The sequence below is a fragment of the Phytophthora sojae genome (genome assembly GCF_000149755.1).
Source record: "Phytophthora sojae unplaced genomic scaffold PHYSOscaffold_10, whole genome shotgun sequence".
In the NCBI taxonomy this organism is placed as follows: Eukaryota; Oomycota; class Peronosporomycetes; order Peronosporales; family Peronosporaceae; genus Phytophthora; species Phytophthora sojae.
The window spans coordinates 700206-717079 of NW_009258124.1; the positions used below are offsets into that span (position 1 = coordinate 700206).

The 16874-nt window shown below is 57.7% G+C and overlaps 9 protein-coding genes across 9 annotated transcripts; 3 read left to right on the forward strand and 6 right to left on the reverse strand.

The window, feature by feature from the left end:
* Positions 1–140: 140 nt before the first annotated feature.
* Positions 141–4271, reverse strand: PHYSODRAFT_564678 (pleiotropic drug resistance protein ABC superfamily; the record flags this gene model as incomplete). Its single annotated transcript, XM_009537112.1, has 1 exon — positions 141–4271. The coding sequence occupies one exon, from the start codon at positions 4269–4271 to the stop codon at positions 141–143; it is 4131 nt and encodes a 1376-aa protein (XP_009535407.1).
* Positions 4272–5453: 1182 nt separating this feature from the next.
* PHYSODRAFT_549598 (hypothetical protein) lies at positions 5454–6579 on the reverse strand (the record flags this gene model as incomplete). The annotated part of the gene is made up of 5 exons (XM_009537113.1): positions 5454–5657; positions 5722–5968; positions 6053–6123; positions 6206–6297; positions 6387–6579. 5 exons carry the CDS (start codon positions 6577–6579, stop codon positions 5580–5582), a joined length of 681 nt encoding a protein of 226 aa, XP_009535408.1. The 3' UTR covers positions 5454–5579.
* A 202-nt stretch (positions 6580–6781) lies between these two features.
* Positions 6782–7416, forward strand: PHYSODRAFT_564683 (hypothetical protein; the record flags this gene model as incomplete). The annotated part of the gene is made up of 1 exon (XM_009537114.1): positions 6782–7416. One exon carries the CDS (start codon positions 6782–6784, stop codon positions 7394–7396), a length of 615 nt encoding a protein of 204 aa, XP_009535409.1. The 3' UTR covers positions 7397–7416.
* A 313-nt stretch (positions 7417–7729) lies between these two features.
* Positions 7730–9940, reverse strand: PHYSODRAFT_339212 (hypothetical protein; the record flags this gene model as incomplete). The annotated part of the gene is made up of 1 exon (XM_009537115.1): positions 7730–9940. The coding sequence occupies one exon, from the start codon at positions 9938–9940 to the stop codon at positions 7730–7732; it is 2211 nt and encodes a 736-aa protein (XP_009535410.1).
* Positions 9941–10682: 742 nt separating this feature from the next.
* On the forward strand, positions 10683–11657 carry PHYSODRAFT_352693 (hypothetical protein; the record flags this gene model as incomplete). The annotated part of the gene is made up of 1 exon (XM_009537116.1): positions 10683–11657. The coding sequence occupies one exon, from the start codon at positions 10683–10685 to the stop codon at positions 11631–11633; it is 951 nt and encodes a 316-aa protein (XP_009535411.1). The 3' UTR covers positions 11634–11657.
* PHYSODRAFT_352694 (hypothetical protein) lies at positions 11657–12164 on the reverse strand. The gene is made up of 2 exons (XM_009537117.1): positions 12053–12164; positions 11657–11969 (listed from the first exon to the last, which is right to left on the reverse strand). The coding sequence occupies exons 1-2, from the start codon at positions 12104–12106 to the stop codon at positions 11754–11756; spliced, it is 270 nt and encodes an 89-aa protein (XP_009535412.1). The 5' UTR covers positions 12107–12164; the 3' UTR covers positions 11657–11753.
* Positions 12165–13462: 1298 nt separating this feature from the next.
* On the reverse strand, positions 13463–14050 carry PHYSODRAFT_525536 (hypothetical protein; the record flags this gene model as incomplete). The annotated part of the gene is made up of 3 exons (XM_009537118.1): positions 13463–13777; positions 13880–13927; positions 13973–14050. 3 exons carry the CDS (start codon positions 14048–14050, stop codon positions 13463–13465), a joined length of 441 nt encoding a protein of 146 aa, XP_009535413.1.
* A 337-nt stretch (positions 14051–14387) lies between these two features.
* On the reverse strand, positions 14388–15026 carry PHYSODRAFT_252389 (hypothetical protein; the record flags this gene model as incomplete). Its single annotated transcript, XM_009537119.1, has 1 exon — positions 14388–15026. The coding sequence occupies one exon, from the start codon at positions 15024–15026 to the stop codon at positions 14388–14390; it is 639 nt and encodes a 212-aa protein (XP_009535414.1).
* A 156-nt stretch (positions 15027–15182) lies between these two features.
* On the forward strand, positions 15183–16623 carry PHYSODRAFT_564693 (hypothetical protein; the record flags this gene model as incomplete). The annotated part of the gene is made up of 5 exons (XM_009537120.1): positions 15183–15271; positions 15355–15462; positions 15551–16036; positions 16109–16147; positions 16246–16623. The coding sequence occupies exons 1-5, from the start codon at positions 15215–15217 to the stop codon at positions 16621–16623; spliced, it is 1068 nt and encodes a 355-aa protein (XP_009535415.1). The 5' UTR covers positions 15183–15214.
* Between the last annotated feature and the right edge of the window lie 251 nt (positions 16624–16874).

Genomic DNA, 16874 nt, shown 5'->3' on the forward strand with positions numbered 1-16874 from the left:
GCGTCAGCAGACAGCAGGCTCGCACTACATAAGAACTCGGATGCGGAAGCAGAAGCCGTACCGAAGGGTACTTTACAGCTGAAGTACAACGGCAACACACTTGTATTCATATCGAAAAGCTCATCTACAGGTTGCCAAACTCACTTTTTCTGGTGGTTGATGAAGCGCAACGCCAGCGCGGCCCAGATGCGGAACAGCACGATGATGCCGAGCGTGATGCCGAAGTTGCGCGCGATCTGGTGGTGCTTCATGCCGAAGTACTCCTCCGTGTACTCCTTGATGGTGATGTGGCCCACGGTCTCCGGAGCGTCGGCCATCGGCTGGCAGCCGAGCTGCGAGCCCACGTTCTCGTACGACTGGGTGGCCTCGTTCCACGTCGGCAGCTCGTCGCAGTCGGCGAACACGAGCGCGATGAGGTTGGCGATGGGGAACTTGAAGGGGCAGATGTCGTACAGCCACGTGTAGCCCGACGGGATCGCGTAGGCCGGAGGGCTGAAGCCGATGAACATCATGAAGATCGAGTTGAAGAGGATGCCGGTGATCTGAGCGACCTCCTCCGACGGCATGGCGTACGCGAAGAACTGGCCCAAGTACACGAACATCAGCACCAGCAGAGCGGACTCGAGCCAAAACACCACAGCCGTCCAGAACCCCGTGAAGCCCACGAACCAGTAGAAAACGACGGTGAACAGCAGCGAGCTGACGAAGCAGTACGGGATCTCCGCCAGCGTCGAGGCCATGAAGTACCAGAACGCATTGAAAGTCTGACTTGCGCGCTCACGGTAAAAAGACTGGCGCTCGGCGCACGTGAGAGGCATCACGCTCTGGAACACGGCCATCGAGCTGAAGAACGAAGACATGAAGACCATGCCGACGCCCGAGTTCAGGCCCGAGTACGACGCGTAGTCGTCGTTGCCGACGAAGATCAGGCCGAAGAGCAACGCCAAGAAGATGGCCAGGTACATGCGCGTGAGGTTGTAGCTCGGTGTTCGCCAGTACATCTGGAAGAACCGCCACACGACGAACTTCATCTGCGTCATGGAGCTGGCCGCACGCTTCTTGCCGAAGACGATCTCCGGGAGGTCTGGGGACGGGGTAGTGATGCCTTCCTTCGCCATCGTCGTCTCCAGTTGCTGGTTGTACGGACTGTTCTTGAAGTAGCTCACGAAGTCCATCGAGTCCTTGGATCCGTGGCCCACACCGGCGCCAATGCACTCCAGCATCCACGTCGCGGGGTTATATCCGACTGGAAGCGGGGCCACGCCGGGGATGTTCTCGAAGTAGTCGATCAAGTTGCGGCAGTCCTCACCCAAGTCACCGTAGAACGCGGTCTGGCCACCGCGCTGCAGCAGCAACAGTCTGTCGAACAGGTAGAACACCTCAGCCGAGGGCTGGTGAATGGTACAGATAATCGTACGACCCGAGTCGGCCACCTTACGGACACCGTCCATGATGATCTTGGCCGAACGCGCGTCCAGGCCACTCGTCGGCTCGTCCAGGAAAATCACACTCGGCTGAGCAGCAAGCTCCACACCGATCGTCAGTCGCTTCATCTGCTCCACGGAGCTGCCGCGGATGATCTGGTCTGCGATGTCTTCAAGTCCGAGCAGTTCGATGCATTCGTCCACGGAGTCGTACTTCTTGGCGTCCGAGATCGATGCATCCTGGCGCAGGAAAGAGCTGAAAGTCAAGGCCTCGCGAATCGTGGCCGCCTCCGAGTGCACGTCCATCTGCTCACAGTAGCCCGTGCAGCGGCGAATGGCCAGGTCAGTCGCCTCATAGCCGTTCAGCATGATCCTGCCCGTGATCTTGCCACCAGTCTTGCGGCCGGCGATCACGTCCATTAGCGTCGTCTTACCGGCACCAGTAGAGCCCATCAGCGCAGTGATCGAACCGGGGACAGCAAAACCGTTGATGCCCTTGAGCAGCTCGAGTTGCTCCTTCGGGTTGTGAGGGTCCGGCACCCAGTAGTGCAAATCCTGGAACGCCACAGTCACCGGTACGAAGTTCTTCTCACGCGTGTGAACGGGAAGATCAACGACCGCGTCGGCACCACGTTTTGCACCCTTCGGTGTTTCGGCGAGTACGTACGAGTTCTCAAGCTCGGCCGACTTGTCCGACACATCGACGTTGTCAGGAGTTTCGTAGCGGATGTACTCCATCGCCAGGTACGACAGGAACATGAAGAAGACGTACACGGCCAGTAAGTAGATGATGGCGTACGCGACCCACTCCTTCTCCGTGGCGATACCGAACAAATTCAGGTAGTACTCGCCCATGTTAAGACCGTCGTACTTGGCGCAGTAGTCCACGCCGTCGTACACGCACACGTCGAAGTCGCTGGAGCGGTACTGGTTGATGGCCAGCGCCTTGAGAGCCCACGCAATTGGGCTAATCCAATGCGCCCAGATGAGGTAGTCGGGAATTTGGCTCTTGGTCACGATGAAGCCCGCGAAGATGATGAACACGAGGATCGAGACCATGCCCACCGGCATCACCACGTTGGCGTCGGGCAGCGCTCCAGCGAGGAAGAAGAACCACATGCCCATGGCCAGGTTCGACACGAACAGTACGACCTCGAAGATGATGAACAGCTTCACATCGGACGCGAACCCGCAGACCCAATAGACGATCGACCCGAAGATGATGGTCTCGGCCAGCGCCAACGGGATCTGGCTCACAGTCGTCGCTAGAACGTAGGACCCCGTTCGGAAAAAGTTGGCCCGGCGGTGCTTGTAGAAAATGTCTCGCCCAGCAATGTAGACCGGGATCATCGAGCCTTGGCCCATGGAGAGGAACATGACAGTGGCGAAGATCACTCCCATGACCACGGAGATCTGCGTCGGGTCGAACTGGTAGAAGATGGAGCAGTAGATCAAGCCCATGATGATCACCATCATCAGTCGCCCCATGACGAACGCCTTGTTACGGTACGTGATGAGCAGCGCGCGCCACTGAAGCGCCAGCACACTGGCAAATACAGACTGGTGGAAAGTCGGCATGGGGTCGATGATGTCCTTCACACTCGCGACCAGCTTCGGGTCATACGGCGCCTCCAGTGCAGCCAGCGTGTTGCGGTAGATCCGAGACTGGCCGAAGCACTCCGCGAACTCCCTCGGGCTGCGGGGCTGCTTGGTCGGGTGGGAAACCTCGTAGCGGTGCTGCTGCTTCGTACCCAGGTCCAGCAGGTAGTCGGCGATGTCGCGTCCCGGGGGACACTTGAAGCCCAGCGTCTCGAAGTATTCCTCCACCTGACTGCAAGGTCCGTGGTACATGAGCTCGCCCTCGTTCAGGATCATGACGTCGTCGAACAGCGAAAACACCTCCGGGGACGGCTGCAGCAAGGCAATGACCACCGTCTTGCGGAGTCGGTGGGCCACACTGCGCTGCGTGTTGATGATGTCGTACGTGGCGGCACTGTCGAGGCCCGTGCTGATCTCGTCCATGAGCGACACGTACTTCATACCGAACTCCATTTCACCAGTCGTAACGCGCTTACGCTCACCTCCAGACACACCGCGCAGCATGTTGTCGCCCACGACAGTGTCCTGGCAGATCTGCAGTCCCAGCTGCTGGATCACAACCTCCGGGTAGTGAGCGAAGATCCTCTTGGTGGCTTCAAGAGCCTCCTGGTCGCTGGTGTGCTGCGCACCCATGTCCAGCATGCCCTTGCCATGCTCCAGCAGCTTACCACCGCAGAAGGTGTGGGCGAACTCGAGCGTCTCCTTGACGGTCAGCGTCGGGAAGTGCTTGTCACGCTGGTTCACGTACGACACGAACTGCGGCAGCTTATCGACGATCTGCTTGTGGGCCACACTGTTGAACGACACGTCGCCCTCCATGGTGATGTTCTTCGCCATGGGGAAGCGGCCACTGAGGACCTTCATAAGAGCCGACTTGCCGGAGCCCGGTTGACCCAGCAGCAGCGTGATCTTGCCCGGCGCGAAGCGGCCACTCACGTTCTTGAGGATCTCCTTGCGCACCGTGAGCTTCTTGGGGCCCATGAGCGTCTTCTTGAGCTCGTTCGGGATGGTCGGCAGCTCGTACTTGGTGGCGTGGTCGTCGGCCACGACGATGTCGGCGGACAGCGACAGGTTGCTGAAGCGCACCTCCATCTCCGGCAGGGGGCGGCCCATTGCCGCGTGGATCTTGGTGGCCATGAGTTCGTGCAGAGCCTGCGGGCCTTGGGCCATGAGGGTCTTGCCCGACTCGTAGCTGAGCTCGGGGCCCTCGACGGCGGACTGGTCAGCTGCGGCGGAGGAAGGGTTCATGGTCTTGACTGACCTCTGCAAGAGGCAGGAAATTCCAGAATGACTGGGAGACGCCAGCCTTGGTCCAAGGCCCTCGGTCTCCGAGTCGGAGGGGCATGTCGGGTGCGTGGCTCGCAGAGCGCAGTGCAGTTCGGCTGCATAGATAGCGGTACTTGTGCACGTTGAAGTGTTCCGCGCAGAGAGCGGGCTCGCCATAATCAGGACCCAAAAGAACGTTTGAATGGACCCTAATTTAGATGTTTATTTGATATTTGATATTTCCGAAAAGTTGGATAGTGAAAGTAAGGTTTTTCTGGCAGTGCCAGATGCTTACGCTCGGCTAGATTGGGCTGAGGCCCAAACGAAACACCATGTTGATGGCAGCGGTACACTGTATCAGCAACTAGAGGTGTCAGCGGATCAGTAGCGATCAATCCAGTCGCGCGTCCCCATTGACTATCGTGCCTTCGGGCTTGCCCACCTCGATCGGTCCCATGCTGGACTTGGAGGCAGGCCTTTGACCATCCTTTATTAGAGCTGTGAGCTGCCACGAACCACAAGATCTCTCGACAAGGCATTCCACTTGAGCTTGCTTCCGATCGACGCCGGGAGAGGTCATGTTAAACTGCAGCGTGGGAGCCCCTGAATAGCATCCCAGTTTCCTTGAAAAGCGAAATCAACCAGCTGCTCGCTGCCCACCCAAAGACCCATCGACGCTGAGCGACATATTGTTGCGTGGTTGCATTGAGCTCTCGACCTCAGTGAGGTCCAGGGCCTGGGGTGAGGTCCTCGCCATGAGTGATGCGAAAGCAACATCTGTGCATGAGTCGCTTCGGCTATGGTGCGCCTGATCGCAAAGTAAGCCTTCAAGAGCGGGACAAACACTTCAATGTTGGTTGTCATTGACAACTTGTCAGAAATGTGGTGCGCTGTTCTCACCAAATGCAAGACGGCAGGTAGGACGAGTTGAAATGGCATGGTGAGTAAATTACAGGTTGGTCGTGTGTGCTTCTGTTAATAACTGTAAATGCACTAATAACGTTATAATAAGTGTACGCTTAGTCATGCCAGCATACAGAAACAGAAGGTAACAGCCGGACCACACCTAGATTGGACAGCAAACTTGCAAGGATGAATTCTAGCTGTTGGGAGACATACATGTAGTAGCGTTTCTAAATGTCAGAACCACACTGCTCTCATTTTCAACTGCACGCAGCCGTGCTGCTGTTTTATTTTATGCGGCGCGAACCGATAACAAGTACCTACTCACGCCAGCCTTGCAGGAGATACTACTAATAATCATGGTACTCTGTTGTGGCAGCCTTAAATTCACGCTTCCAGAAATGACCGTGTAAGCCCAATCGCCGTAGGATGCGACGGTAATAAGTAGTGTGATGCGCCAACGATCTAGCCAAAGGCAATCTGTCAGATGCCAGATCAACAAAATTCCACGAAAACAAGGAGCTCGTACCTGGTGCCGGAATTCGCCTGGCATCGTTGTCTCCTCGACCATCACCAGACCGTCATTCGGGTAGTTGTGCTGGTTGAATGGATTCAGGCAGAGCTTGCCAGCCAGCACGAGCGGGTAACATCGGCGCGGGAGTTTCCCTAGCCGCTCATCCAGCTCTTCAGCGGATAAAGTCGCCAGCTCCTCCGCTGCTACGCCGCCGTATCCTGCCATGCCGATGTGCTTCTTCATCGAAGCGTGGTACCGTATTCTGCACAGTAAATAAGCATGGCACACATCAGTTCTTTTGCAAAAGCAAAGAAACAATCCATCCCCTCCACCACGCAAGTTTTACCCTCGATTCGGAGGCGCAAGCATCACCACTTTGGATTTTGTGTAGTTCCAGTCCACAGATCGAAATGCTTCCTGGTAGCAGCAATATTTAAGGAGAAAATACTGGAGTTTAGCATTAGAACCGCGTACACCCCGCCTCAAGTCAATTCATTACCCGCAGCACGAGAGCGCCGTATCCGTGCGTCACGAAGTTTACAGCCTCGTCCGTCGTGTGCGGTTTCTGGCTCTTCAAAAATGCCGCCAGCTCTGATTGCATGGAAGAGGATCAACGCATCGAAATGAATTAGCGCACTACCAGTGCAGCGCTACGCCTCGTACGCAAATTGCACCGCAACCTTTGCCAGAGGTGGCGAGATCCTGAGAACGCGGCCGGAAGCGGAAGGGCTGCACGTCAAAGCCTCGCGCCGCGTGCAGATACAGCTCCAGCGGCCGCAGCGGCAGCGAGCCGCCGTACAAGTCGTGCACGGTGACCAGCACGCCCCGCGCCAGCATGGCCCCGCCGCGCCGGTCGATCGCCGCGCTCGCCATCCTCACGGTCTCATCAGTTGCACAAAAACAAAAACAATTACATGCTAAAACAAAACCGCTCGATCAATTGAATTAAAATTATGGTCCATAATTACGTTAATCTGGTCCCATTTGTCAGTTTAAATCCCAGTATGTTTAATTCACGCCTATCAGCCATTTTTCCATTATTGTGAGCTGCAGCGCACACCAAGAGAAGACAACGATGAACGCGACGGCCCCCGGCGCGCAGAGCGTGCACGGCGTGAACCCGCAGACGCTGGTGGAGAAGATCATGCGCAACCGCGTGTACGCGAGCGTGTACTGGAAGGAGCAGTGCTTCGGGCTCACGGCCGAGACGCTGGTGGACAAGGCCGTGGAGCTGACCGAGTTCGGCGGCACGTTCGGCGGCAACCAGCAGCCCACGCACTTCCTGTGTCTTCTGCTCAAGATGCTGCAGCTGCAGCCGGAGCTTGAAGTTGTGCGCCAGTTCATCGAAAACGACGACTACAAGTACGTGACGGTGCTGGGCGCCGTGTACCTGCGGCTGGTGGGCAAGCCCCGCGAGGTGTACGAGCTGTTGGAGCCGCTGCTGAGCGACTACCGCAAGATCCGCAAGCGCAACGTCATCGGCTGGGAGATCACCCACGTGGACGAAATCGCGGACGCGTTGCTCAACGAGGAATACTACGTCGACCTAGCGCTGCCCCGACTGGTGGACAGGGAACTGCTAGAGAGAAACGAAGGCCTGCCGCCGCGCAGGAGCCCGCTCGAGGACGAGCTTGACGCGGCTAGCGACAGTAGCGATAGTAGTGATAGTAGTGGTGAAGAAGAAAAATGAATGGACAATGATTTTTTTGTACTTGTGGTTATACTGCTACGACGTGCTGTACATCCGTGGTGAAGCTAATACAAGTACAGCTCTGCTCGAAGACGATGCAAGCAGTTGTTTAGTGGTGGAAGAAGTACAGCTGCATTATTGAGTTGACTCAGGTTTGAAGTTCTTGAACAGTTAGATAGAATTAATGATCTTCCTAGACTCATAAGTACCGTACAAGCCACAGACTTCTGACGGTGCAGTGTCAAAGCATACGCCGTGGCGATGTCTGCCGGCTGTGTGCAAAAAGATGGCTTCCTCTTCGTTCGAGGAAGAAAAATGGCGGTGGTAAGTATCTTACGCTCCCGTTGGCGAAGGCGTCATCCACGATGGTAAATCTCGCGAGCGTGAGCTGGCTGACGAGTGCGACGTGCAGAAGCTGTCGAGAAGAGAGATCGACTCTTTCGGTGTACTCTGGCCGTCGAGTAGAGGCCCCGGAGCCCAAGCGGATAGATCATCGATTGTAAGTTGCAGTCGCTGCTTCCGTTGGGTTGCGAGGTCTTGCTTTTTCTCCTTCCCATGCAGCAGTTCCGACACGAAGCCGACCAGAGCTCCTCCGGCTTGGTTTGGATGAGCGACCTTCATGTCTTCAATGTCTGTCGTCGCTAGATCATCCATAATAGGCGGGTCGTAGTCAAAGCCTTCTCCATCCTCGGCGATTTCGGTGGGTTGCTGAGACCGCGCAGAAGTCCAGCTGCCTCCATTGACGTTGGACGCGACCTTAGGGGGAAAGGTGCACATGCTGAACACGCAGTAGCTCACACAGCGCACGCACGACACACAGACGCGGTGTCTCTCCACAAGCCCCACAGTCTTCTCGACATCCTGAAGATCCGAGCACTTCCGGCAAGTGTAGTGTCCACAGAGCCTGCAAAAATGTTTCTTGCGCAGCATACTGAAGGGGGTGTAGCATGTTGCGCAGTACGAAGCCATGTTGGCCTCGTCAGAGGACGTTGGTAACCGAGATAGCGGGTAGTAGCCCAAACGGCGGCGTAGAACAACGGTCTCGAGTAGCGACACCTTGTTCACCATCGCGCGCAGGAGCTGGACAGCAGACCGAGGCATCTTACTTTGGTCGTGCCGTGGGTGGTGGTGGTGCGTCGCGTAGAAGAAGAAGCGCGTGAACTTTTCCTCTGAGTCTTCCTGGACGACGTACCCTGCCAGTATCCCTTTCAGTTCCTGTCGAGCGTCGATTCCGTGCTGATTATGCTGGTGATAGCAGCCTTCCTGGCTACTCGAGGCAGCCGTGGGTGACGACATCGTCACAGTGCTAAACTCCAGGTCTTCGTCCTGCATATCCATCGTCTGCATCACGCGTGTGAGCGATTTGGCCTCAATCTTCTCCTCCAGGTAGTCCAGGAACGTCATGCTGCGCTGTTTCCAGACCAGCCGCTGCTTCTGCATAAGCGACACGGCGTTGAGCTTCAGCTTGGCGGAGCGAAGAGGGGGTATCCGGCAACTGGAAGACCCTTCACTTATTCGCCAGGTTGCAGGCTCAGAGGCTCGTCGGGCTTGTGCATGCGGATGCAAGGCTGCGTTGCCCGCCCCAACGTACAAATTGCAATCCACAGTGCGAACATTGACTCCGTAGACATACTGGTCGCCAAAGACCGCCTCCATGCTGCGGTGGAACTCAGCGGCGTTGTCCGTCGAAAAGACACTCATGATCTCCCTCAAGCTGCACGGCAGGTTCATCTTGGCGACGACGCTGTACTGGTCTTTGGCTTTACTCACCGACTCGAACATCTGGCAGTCGGGCTTGGATCGCGCCATGTGTTTCCAGCGCCCCACCATCACCTGGCGCTTGGACACCGACTCCAGCTGCTTCTTGGCTCGGCGCGCAACAGACACGAGCTTATCGTCCGTCAGAACGGCCGAGCTGGAGAACGTCGTGGACGACATCAGTCCTTGTTCCAGCGCGATCGCAGCTCCAGCCGCCGTCTCGCTGGGGGCAAGCGACGTCGCGGACGAAAGCGACTCGGAGCTCTTGTTGTGCTCCGGCACAGCCCCGAACTGGCGGCGGAGCAGCTTCTCTCTGGTAAGATAAGGCCCCCCCGCAGGCACCACTGGAGCTTGAGAAGCTGGAGTCACTAGTCGGTTGGGTTGAAAAGACTGCTGCGGAGACAGGTGCCTCCTCCTGCTGGGCAGAGCGTTGGCGCGGCCCTCCGAGACGCTCGTCACGAGCCTCGGCGGCGGTGCCATGAACCTCAGCGCTGCGGCGGGAGTGGACGGCACGGACGAGGAGGCTGCTGGACCGATCGCTGCAGAAGTGGACGTCTCTTCGTCTTCGCTGTCGGGCACGAACCTCTGCCTGGCCGTGCGGACCTGCTCCCGGAGCGCGGGCGCCATGTGGTCGTCCAGTAAGCTTAGCTGCATCTTCGCCTTGACCCGGCGCTTCTTCTGGGCGAGAGTGGGCGTGAGCGCCACTCGAACACTGGGGACATGCGCGCGCGCTGACTCCGGCAGCGCCTTCGGTTTCCCCCGCTCGGGCGGCGACGCTTCCTCCATCGCTCGCGGCGCTAAATAGAAAGTGAGATAGATAACTGAGAAGAAGGCGCAATGGATACCATCGTATGCACCCTTGTAAATACCCGGAAGTCAGCTTCAACTTGGCTGTGTGCGGTGTATGGAAGATGTGGGTGCACCACACGACAGTAGCGGCTAGAATGGTGATTACTTTTTCCCCAAGCAGAAGACTGCGAAACGGTCAAGAGTTCAGCTCCGCTACAGCGAGGGCCGCCACTTCCAAGTCGAGGGGCTCTGGCGGAGAACGCTGATGCGTGGTGCTAGTTGTCTGCATAGAGCCCGCATGGTCGGGGCACCCACTCGGGGGCGGAACACTGGTTTGAAGTCAGGGGACAGGCGAAGCTTTCTCTGGAGCGGCCCAGAGGCAGTCAACTCCGCCGTGCCATGCAGGACTTGCCTTGCAATGGTGTCGGGTGCGCGTGCAGATACGTATCTCGATCTCGCTAGTTGAAAGTTCAGAGCCCGGATATGCGTTGGCGTTGTGCGGCACCTGCTGCACTTGCGTGCCCTCGGACGGATTTACCACGCCCGGCGGCATTCATGTAGCGCGCTCTGCCCACACACGCGCACGCCCTGCAGGACCCCCAAAAGTAGAACCAGCGCTGGAACCTCCTGCCTGCCCAGACGCGTACGTCCTTCACCAAGATGTAGCGCGCCTGCCGCTGCCGCGCTCTTTAGCGCAAATCTGGGCGGTTCAATTGGACAAAAAACCCGGACGAGCGAGATGAGCCCGTGGCAGCGCACGCTCGGACAGCCGCTGCGCTTCGCCGGCGTGGGGCTGCACTGCGCCCAGAAGGTGGCGGTCCGCGTGCTGCCGGCGCCCGCGGACTCGGGTATCGTCTTCCGCGCCAAGACGCGAGCAGAGAGCGTGGCCATCCCCGCGCTCATCGCGAATGTGGACGCGCGCAAGAGCCAATTGTGCACGCAGCTCACGGCCAACGGCACGAGCGTGTCGACTGCCGAGCATTTGATGGCGGCGCTGGTGGCGTCACGCGTGACGAACGCGTTCGTCGACTTCGAGCGAGACAGTGAGACTTCCAGCGTTGAGCTGCCGGTGCTGGACGGGAGCAGCATCAAGTACGTGGAAGGGATCCGCCGCGTCGGCGTCGAGGAGCAGCACGGCGCGGTGCTAAAGTATCTGCGAATCAAGCGCCCTGTGCAGGTCTTAAAGCAGGACAAGGCGGCGTGGCTGCTCCCTCTGCCGATGGATCTCAGTGGATCTCCTGCTTCGATGCAGGCGCCGACGCTGCATATGTCGGTGCAGGTGAACTTCGAGCACAAGCAGCTGGGCACGACGTTCTGTCGCTTCGCGCTGGGGGCTGATCCGGCTGCGAGTTTGGACGCCTTCCAGCGCGAGATTGCATCGGCCAGGACCTTCACTTTCGAAGACGAGATCGCGTGGATGCAAGCCAACGGCCTGGCACGCGGCGGATCGCTCGACAATGCCGTCGTGTTCTCCTCCAAGGACGGACGATCCACTGTGCTGAACGAGGACGGACTGCGCTTCCCGGACGAGTGGACGCGGCATAAGATGCTGGACTGCGTCGGGGACATCGGTCTTGCGGGGCTCCCGCTGCACGGCTACTTCTTCGCGACGAGTCCAGGCCACGCGCTGACCCATGAGCTGCTCCGAGAGCTCCTCAAACATCCCGAGAACTACGAGGAAGTGTCCTAAAATCAGCAAAATAGAGAGGGTAAGAAGGCCAACACAATGTGCTTTTACTGATGTTTTTGGTTATGAGGTGCGTGAGCACTGAAGTGGGCTGATAGGGGACGGCGGAAGAGGATCCGAAGCCTACTTCTTGTCGTGGTACGCGTTGACGGCGTTCGCATGCAGCTCCGAGATGTACTTGCGGTGCGAGCGCCAGTCCGAGCGGTCCCTGAGCGCCATGTCCGGGTTCTTGCGGACCTCGCGGTTCCACTTGACGTCGGGGCTGGCCGTCAGGTGGCGCACGCCCGTCGATAGGCACATGACGGTGGCCACGCCCAAGGCGGCGAGCAGAGGGTACGTCTACAGTAGAGATAAACATGCACACAGAGGGGTTAGCGCGTCTACTGGATGGAGGGACGTGCGGGCTGAGGATCACCACGTACGGAGGGGTCGCTCAGCCAGACGGAGCTTTTCTTCGCGGCAGCTCGGGCAACCATGGCGATAGATTAAGGAGGAGGAGGGGAAGGGGGGGCTTGGTCACTTGCTCGCTTGGTGGAAGATTGCGGAATGAGCTGAAGAGCTGGAGGAGGGGTTTCGCCAATTTCAACTTCAATATGGGTTGTATGGGAGTTTGTATGCTAAAATGGTGTGGATTTAGTGTACGACGTTTCGGTTTAACAACGGACCGCCGGGAAGATCGGCTGTGGAGCTTGGGCTTTGACAAGGGCTTCAACGCTGCACGAAGAACTATGGCGTCGCTAAGCTGTCTCTCGCACTGCCGATGGACGAGCTGCTATGTGCTGCAAGTCACTTACTGATGATAAGCTTACCCCGGAGCGACTCGTGCACTCGTCTATTTATAACTTGGCAAGTCAACACTTATCTCTTCTGGTGGTTGATGAAGCGCAGTGAGAGCAGCCCCAGCATGCAATGTAGGCGAGTACGATGCCGAAGTTCACCCCGATCTCATCGTGCTTCATGCCAAAGTACTCCTCCGTGTACTCCTTGAGCGTGATGTGGCCGACCGTCACGGGCGAGTCCTGCATGGGCTGGCAGCCGAGCTGCGAGCCCACGTTGGTGTACGACTGGGTGGCTTCGTTCCAGGTCGGCAGCTCGTCACACTCGGCGAAGACCAGAGTCACGACGATCAACAACGAGAATCGCTGAGGCACCATCTTGTAGAGCCACTGGTAGCCGTCCGGGATGGCGTACGCCGGTGGACTGAAGCTCATGAAGAGGAAGAAGACACGAACACGCCCACGATCGCGGCCACCTCTTCGTTATGGAAGGCGTAGACGAAGACGTGGCCTAAGTACGTCTGCATCAAGATGAGCACGTGAACGTTGATCCAGAAGAGGATGGAGGTGAAGAGAACCTTTATATACGTTAACCGATAACTCCAGAGGCCTGGATATGCATGCCTTGGGCAATGCCTAATCGACCACGGTGGGCGCTGTTCATTGGGGCTTGATACAGTATTTCTCGTGGCTTTTAGACGATTTTCTGGGTTTCTGGTGGTTTGATGCCGATTTTCTTGGTAGTGCTTGCATCCTTTGGACACGTGAGAGATCACAAGTCTCCTGAGCCCTTCCTAGTTCTCCTCTTTTCAGCCGCATATCGCCTGGTTGGGGCACTTTGGAGTAAACGCGGGTCCGTTGAACAAGAAGAGGATACCCGTCCAGAAGCCCGATACGCCGAGCTTCACGATAGACTGTCGGCAGATTGATCTCAACCGATGTTGCTGCTCTCGCATATGAAACTTCAATCTACCCGCGATACCGATCGATCGCTTCACGCACATTTACCCACCTCAACATGAACACCCATTACCCCACTCAAATCTGTATCCGTTGTTAGGCCGTGTGAGGTATTACAGGTAGGATAGCGTCGATTTCTTCCTGATCTACTCCTGCGTCTTGCAGTCTTTTTCGCGCCAGCGCCGTCTCCTCAGCTACTCTCACTCTCTTCAACTCCGTCAGAACAGCGGCTTCCAGCTCAGCCTTCTCCTCAAGCGCTTCCTTCTTCCTTCGCTCCAGCTCTAGCAAATGCGCTGCTTGGTTGGCCTGGTGTTGGATGAGATCTTTCACGTCCTTGTCCAGACGGACGAGTGCGTCGTCCACTGTGTTCATCCAGGCAGCCATCGCATCGAGCCGCTTGGGACCGCAGAACTTTTCGAACGCAGCGGAACTACCAGATGCCTCGCTCTTGGCCTGGCTGATGGCCTTGGCTTTCTCCTGCAGCTCTCGGTTGGTCGGCGTGCCTTCCAGCACTCGGTCGCGTGCCACCCACTCCTCCGGTCGGTCAGGTTGCGATAGGTACTGCACCTTGACTTGACCAGGGTTCCCAGCTGCAACAACATCGACTTCAATCTCCTTCACCTCGGCGTCCAGCAGCAGCGAGCCATGGAGCACCAGCACCGTGTCGCCGGCATTGATAACCATCTCTCCGGGACGGTCTCAACTTGACTTGACGCGGTTCAGCGTAACGGACGATTTGTAGATTGCCTGTAGATCGTCGTCAGCCAATCACCATCCCTGACGCGAGCTCCAACCTAGTGATGAGTCCTGCCTGCATGGACCTTGCCATGGTGAGCAGGGGGGACCGACCTCGTGGCGCTGTCTTGCGTCTAGTTCTTGCCGTCGACGACTCGGCCTTCTCTTTATTATGCACTTCACTATTACAAGGTTGGCAGGAGGCTCGTCGTTGAGACCGCGCACCAATCCGCTGCTGCAGTTTTCGGTACCGTGGCACACGCCCTCTTCCCCACCTGGCCGGGTTCTATCTAGCAGCAGCGGGTAGAATGGCGTCGATCTCTTCCTGCGAGATGCCTGCGTCTCTGAGTCTCTTCCGCGCCATGGCGGTCTCCTCGGCCACCTTGACGCGCTTGAGATCTCTGGCCACCTCCACCTCGAGCTCTGCCTTCTGCACCTCCGCCTCTGCCTTCCTCTTCTTGAGCTGGACGTTGCCCGCCTCCTGACTAATCTGCTCGCGCATGAGTCCCTTCACCTGCTTGTCGACTCTCGTGAGCGAGTCGTCCAGCGTCTTCATCCAGCCGATCAAGGCCACGAGCCGCTCCGAGCCGGGCAGGGTGATGGGTCTCTTGCTGGCCGCCGCGTCCTGCTGCATTGGCTGCGACTGCTGCTGTTGCTGTTGCTGCGAGGTCCCGTTGGGCATTGAATTGTGCACCAGCAGCTCCTCCTTGGCCTTCTTCTGGCGCTCGCGATTGGGCGGCGTGTCCTCCAGCACGTTCTCCTGCTCAATCCACTCGTCCCAGCTCTCGGACCAGCCCGTGAAGTGCACGAAGAACCTCCTGGCGTCTGGCGCGCCGTCCTCCGCGGGCTCAATCTTGAGCACCTCGGCGTCGAAGATCAGCAGGTCGTAGTACACGAGCACCGTGTCGCCCACCTTGATCCCCATTTCGGTCGCCAAGTTCAAATGCGTCTGGCTAGACACAGCGTCCAAAATCTCTAGATTCTCTACCATTGGTCATAATATCCACCAATCCAATACGCGTATGAAGCGACCAGTCAAATCCCCCGTTCGTTGTTCGGGTCTGAAGACACTCAATAGGACGGCGGAGCACAGCGCACAGCTCACCGACCCTCATGGCCACCAAGGGCGAGCACGAGAAGCCGGAGACGGTGGACGACGAGCACCAGCCGGTGAGTGCGATGGACATGCGTGTAGTGCCTGTATCTGCCCCAATAGCGCCGCCGTACTCACGCCATGTTGCGTGCTCAACCAGATCGTCAAGAAGGTGCGGCTGGATGTGGACGCCAAGGTGACGGAGGACGTCAAGAAGGTCAAAATCGACGAGAACGCAGCCCCGCAGCCCGAGATCGGAGGCCACGAGGTGCGGAACCATTGGATTTGTAGGTTTTAAGCTGGAAAATTTGGGCTCTAACGCGCTGGGTGTTGGTTTGTAGGACGAAGCGACCGAGAAGAACTCGTCCACGTCGTCGTCGCCGGTTGCCGAGGAGCAGGAGCAGGACAAGGAGAAGGAGGCTGAGAAGGAGGAGAAGGTGGTCAAGCCGAACACGACGGGCAGCGCCTTTGGCGGCTTCAGTGCCTTCAGCGGCAAGAACGCCTTCGCGGCCTTCACGGCTCCTGCGAGTGCGGACGCCAACGGCTTCGGCACCAAGGCGACAGACTCGGGCTTTGCGGGTTTTGCTACCAAGGCCTCGAGTGGCTTTGGAGACGCGACACCGTCCTCGTCCTCGACGTCTACGGACGCAGCCACGACCAGCTCCAGCGGCTTTGCGTGTTTTCAGGGAAAGGCTCCCGTGACGTTCGCGTCGTTCGCAGCAGCACAGCCGACCACGGATGGATTCGGAGCCAAGGCGTCGTCAGCTTCGTCGACGGACTTCTCGGACGCAGATGTGGTGAAGAAGGCGGAACCGGTCGTGCCGGCGCTGACAGAAGCTGAGGTAAGAGCTGCGGGTTGATGTGAATTGATGAGGCTTGAGCTCACGTTGTGGCGCGTGGTGATGTCCTTACAGCTTGCGAACGGAGAGGAAGGCGAACAGATTTTGGTCGAGGTACGTGGCTTTTGCGCATTATTACGGTGAATTTGTGCCCGTTGGTGGAGTGCTGATGCGAATGACGACTTCACGTCGGTGTTTATTCCTACCTACAGAAACGTGCCAAGCTGTTTAAACTGGTCGAGAAGGACTACGCCGAGGTCGGTATCGGCCCGCTGCGGGTTTTGAACTCGACGGACGCCAAGACTGATGGCGACAAGTTGACTGCGCGCGTTGTGATGCGACGCGAGTCGTACCCGCACGGACCCGGCACCAAGCTGCTGATGAACGTAAGCTTGGGCTCCTGCGTCCTGTGCGAGAAGAAAACAGAGAAGACGATGCTGCTGACAGTTCTGGAGGCAAATGAAGACCCGGAGGCGGAGAAGAAGGTCGTCTCGGTGACGTATCTGATGCGTTTCGGGTCGCCCGAGGACCTGGACACTGTGATGGCGCGGATCCAGGCGCACATGCACTCATCGTCAACGTCCAGTTGAAGCCGAGCCTGACTGAGCGCAGTTGCTCTGCTTGGCTGTAGAGCTCAGCACAAGCCGTGTAGCGATATTAGTCCAGCCGACGAGAAGTCTCAACGCTGGGCGCATGCCGGTCGGGTCGGCAGCGCAAGAGCAAGCAGGCACACACAGGGAGGCCCTAGCCCAGTACCAACTTGCACGCGCAGTTATCCGTTAGATAAAAAGAAGTTACAGCTGAACCATTGCGTTGGTGTCCTTCATGCATATTACATGTA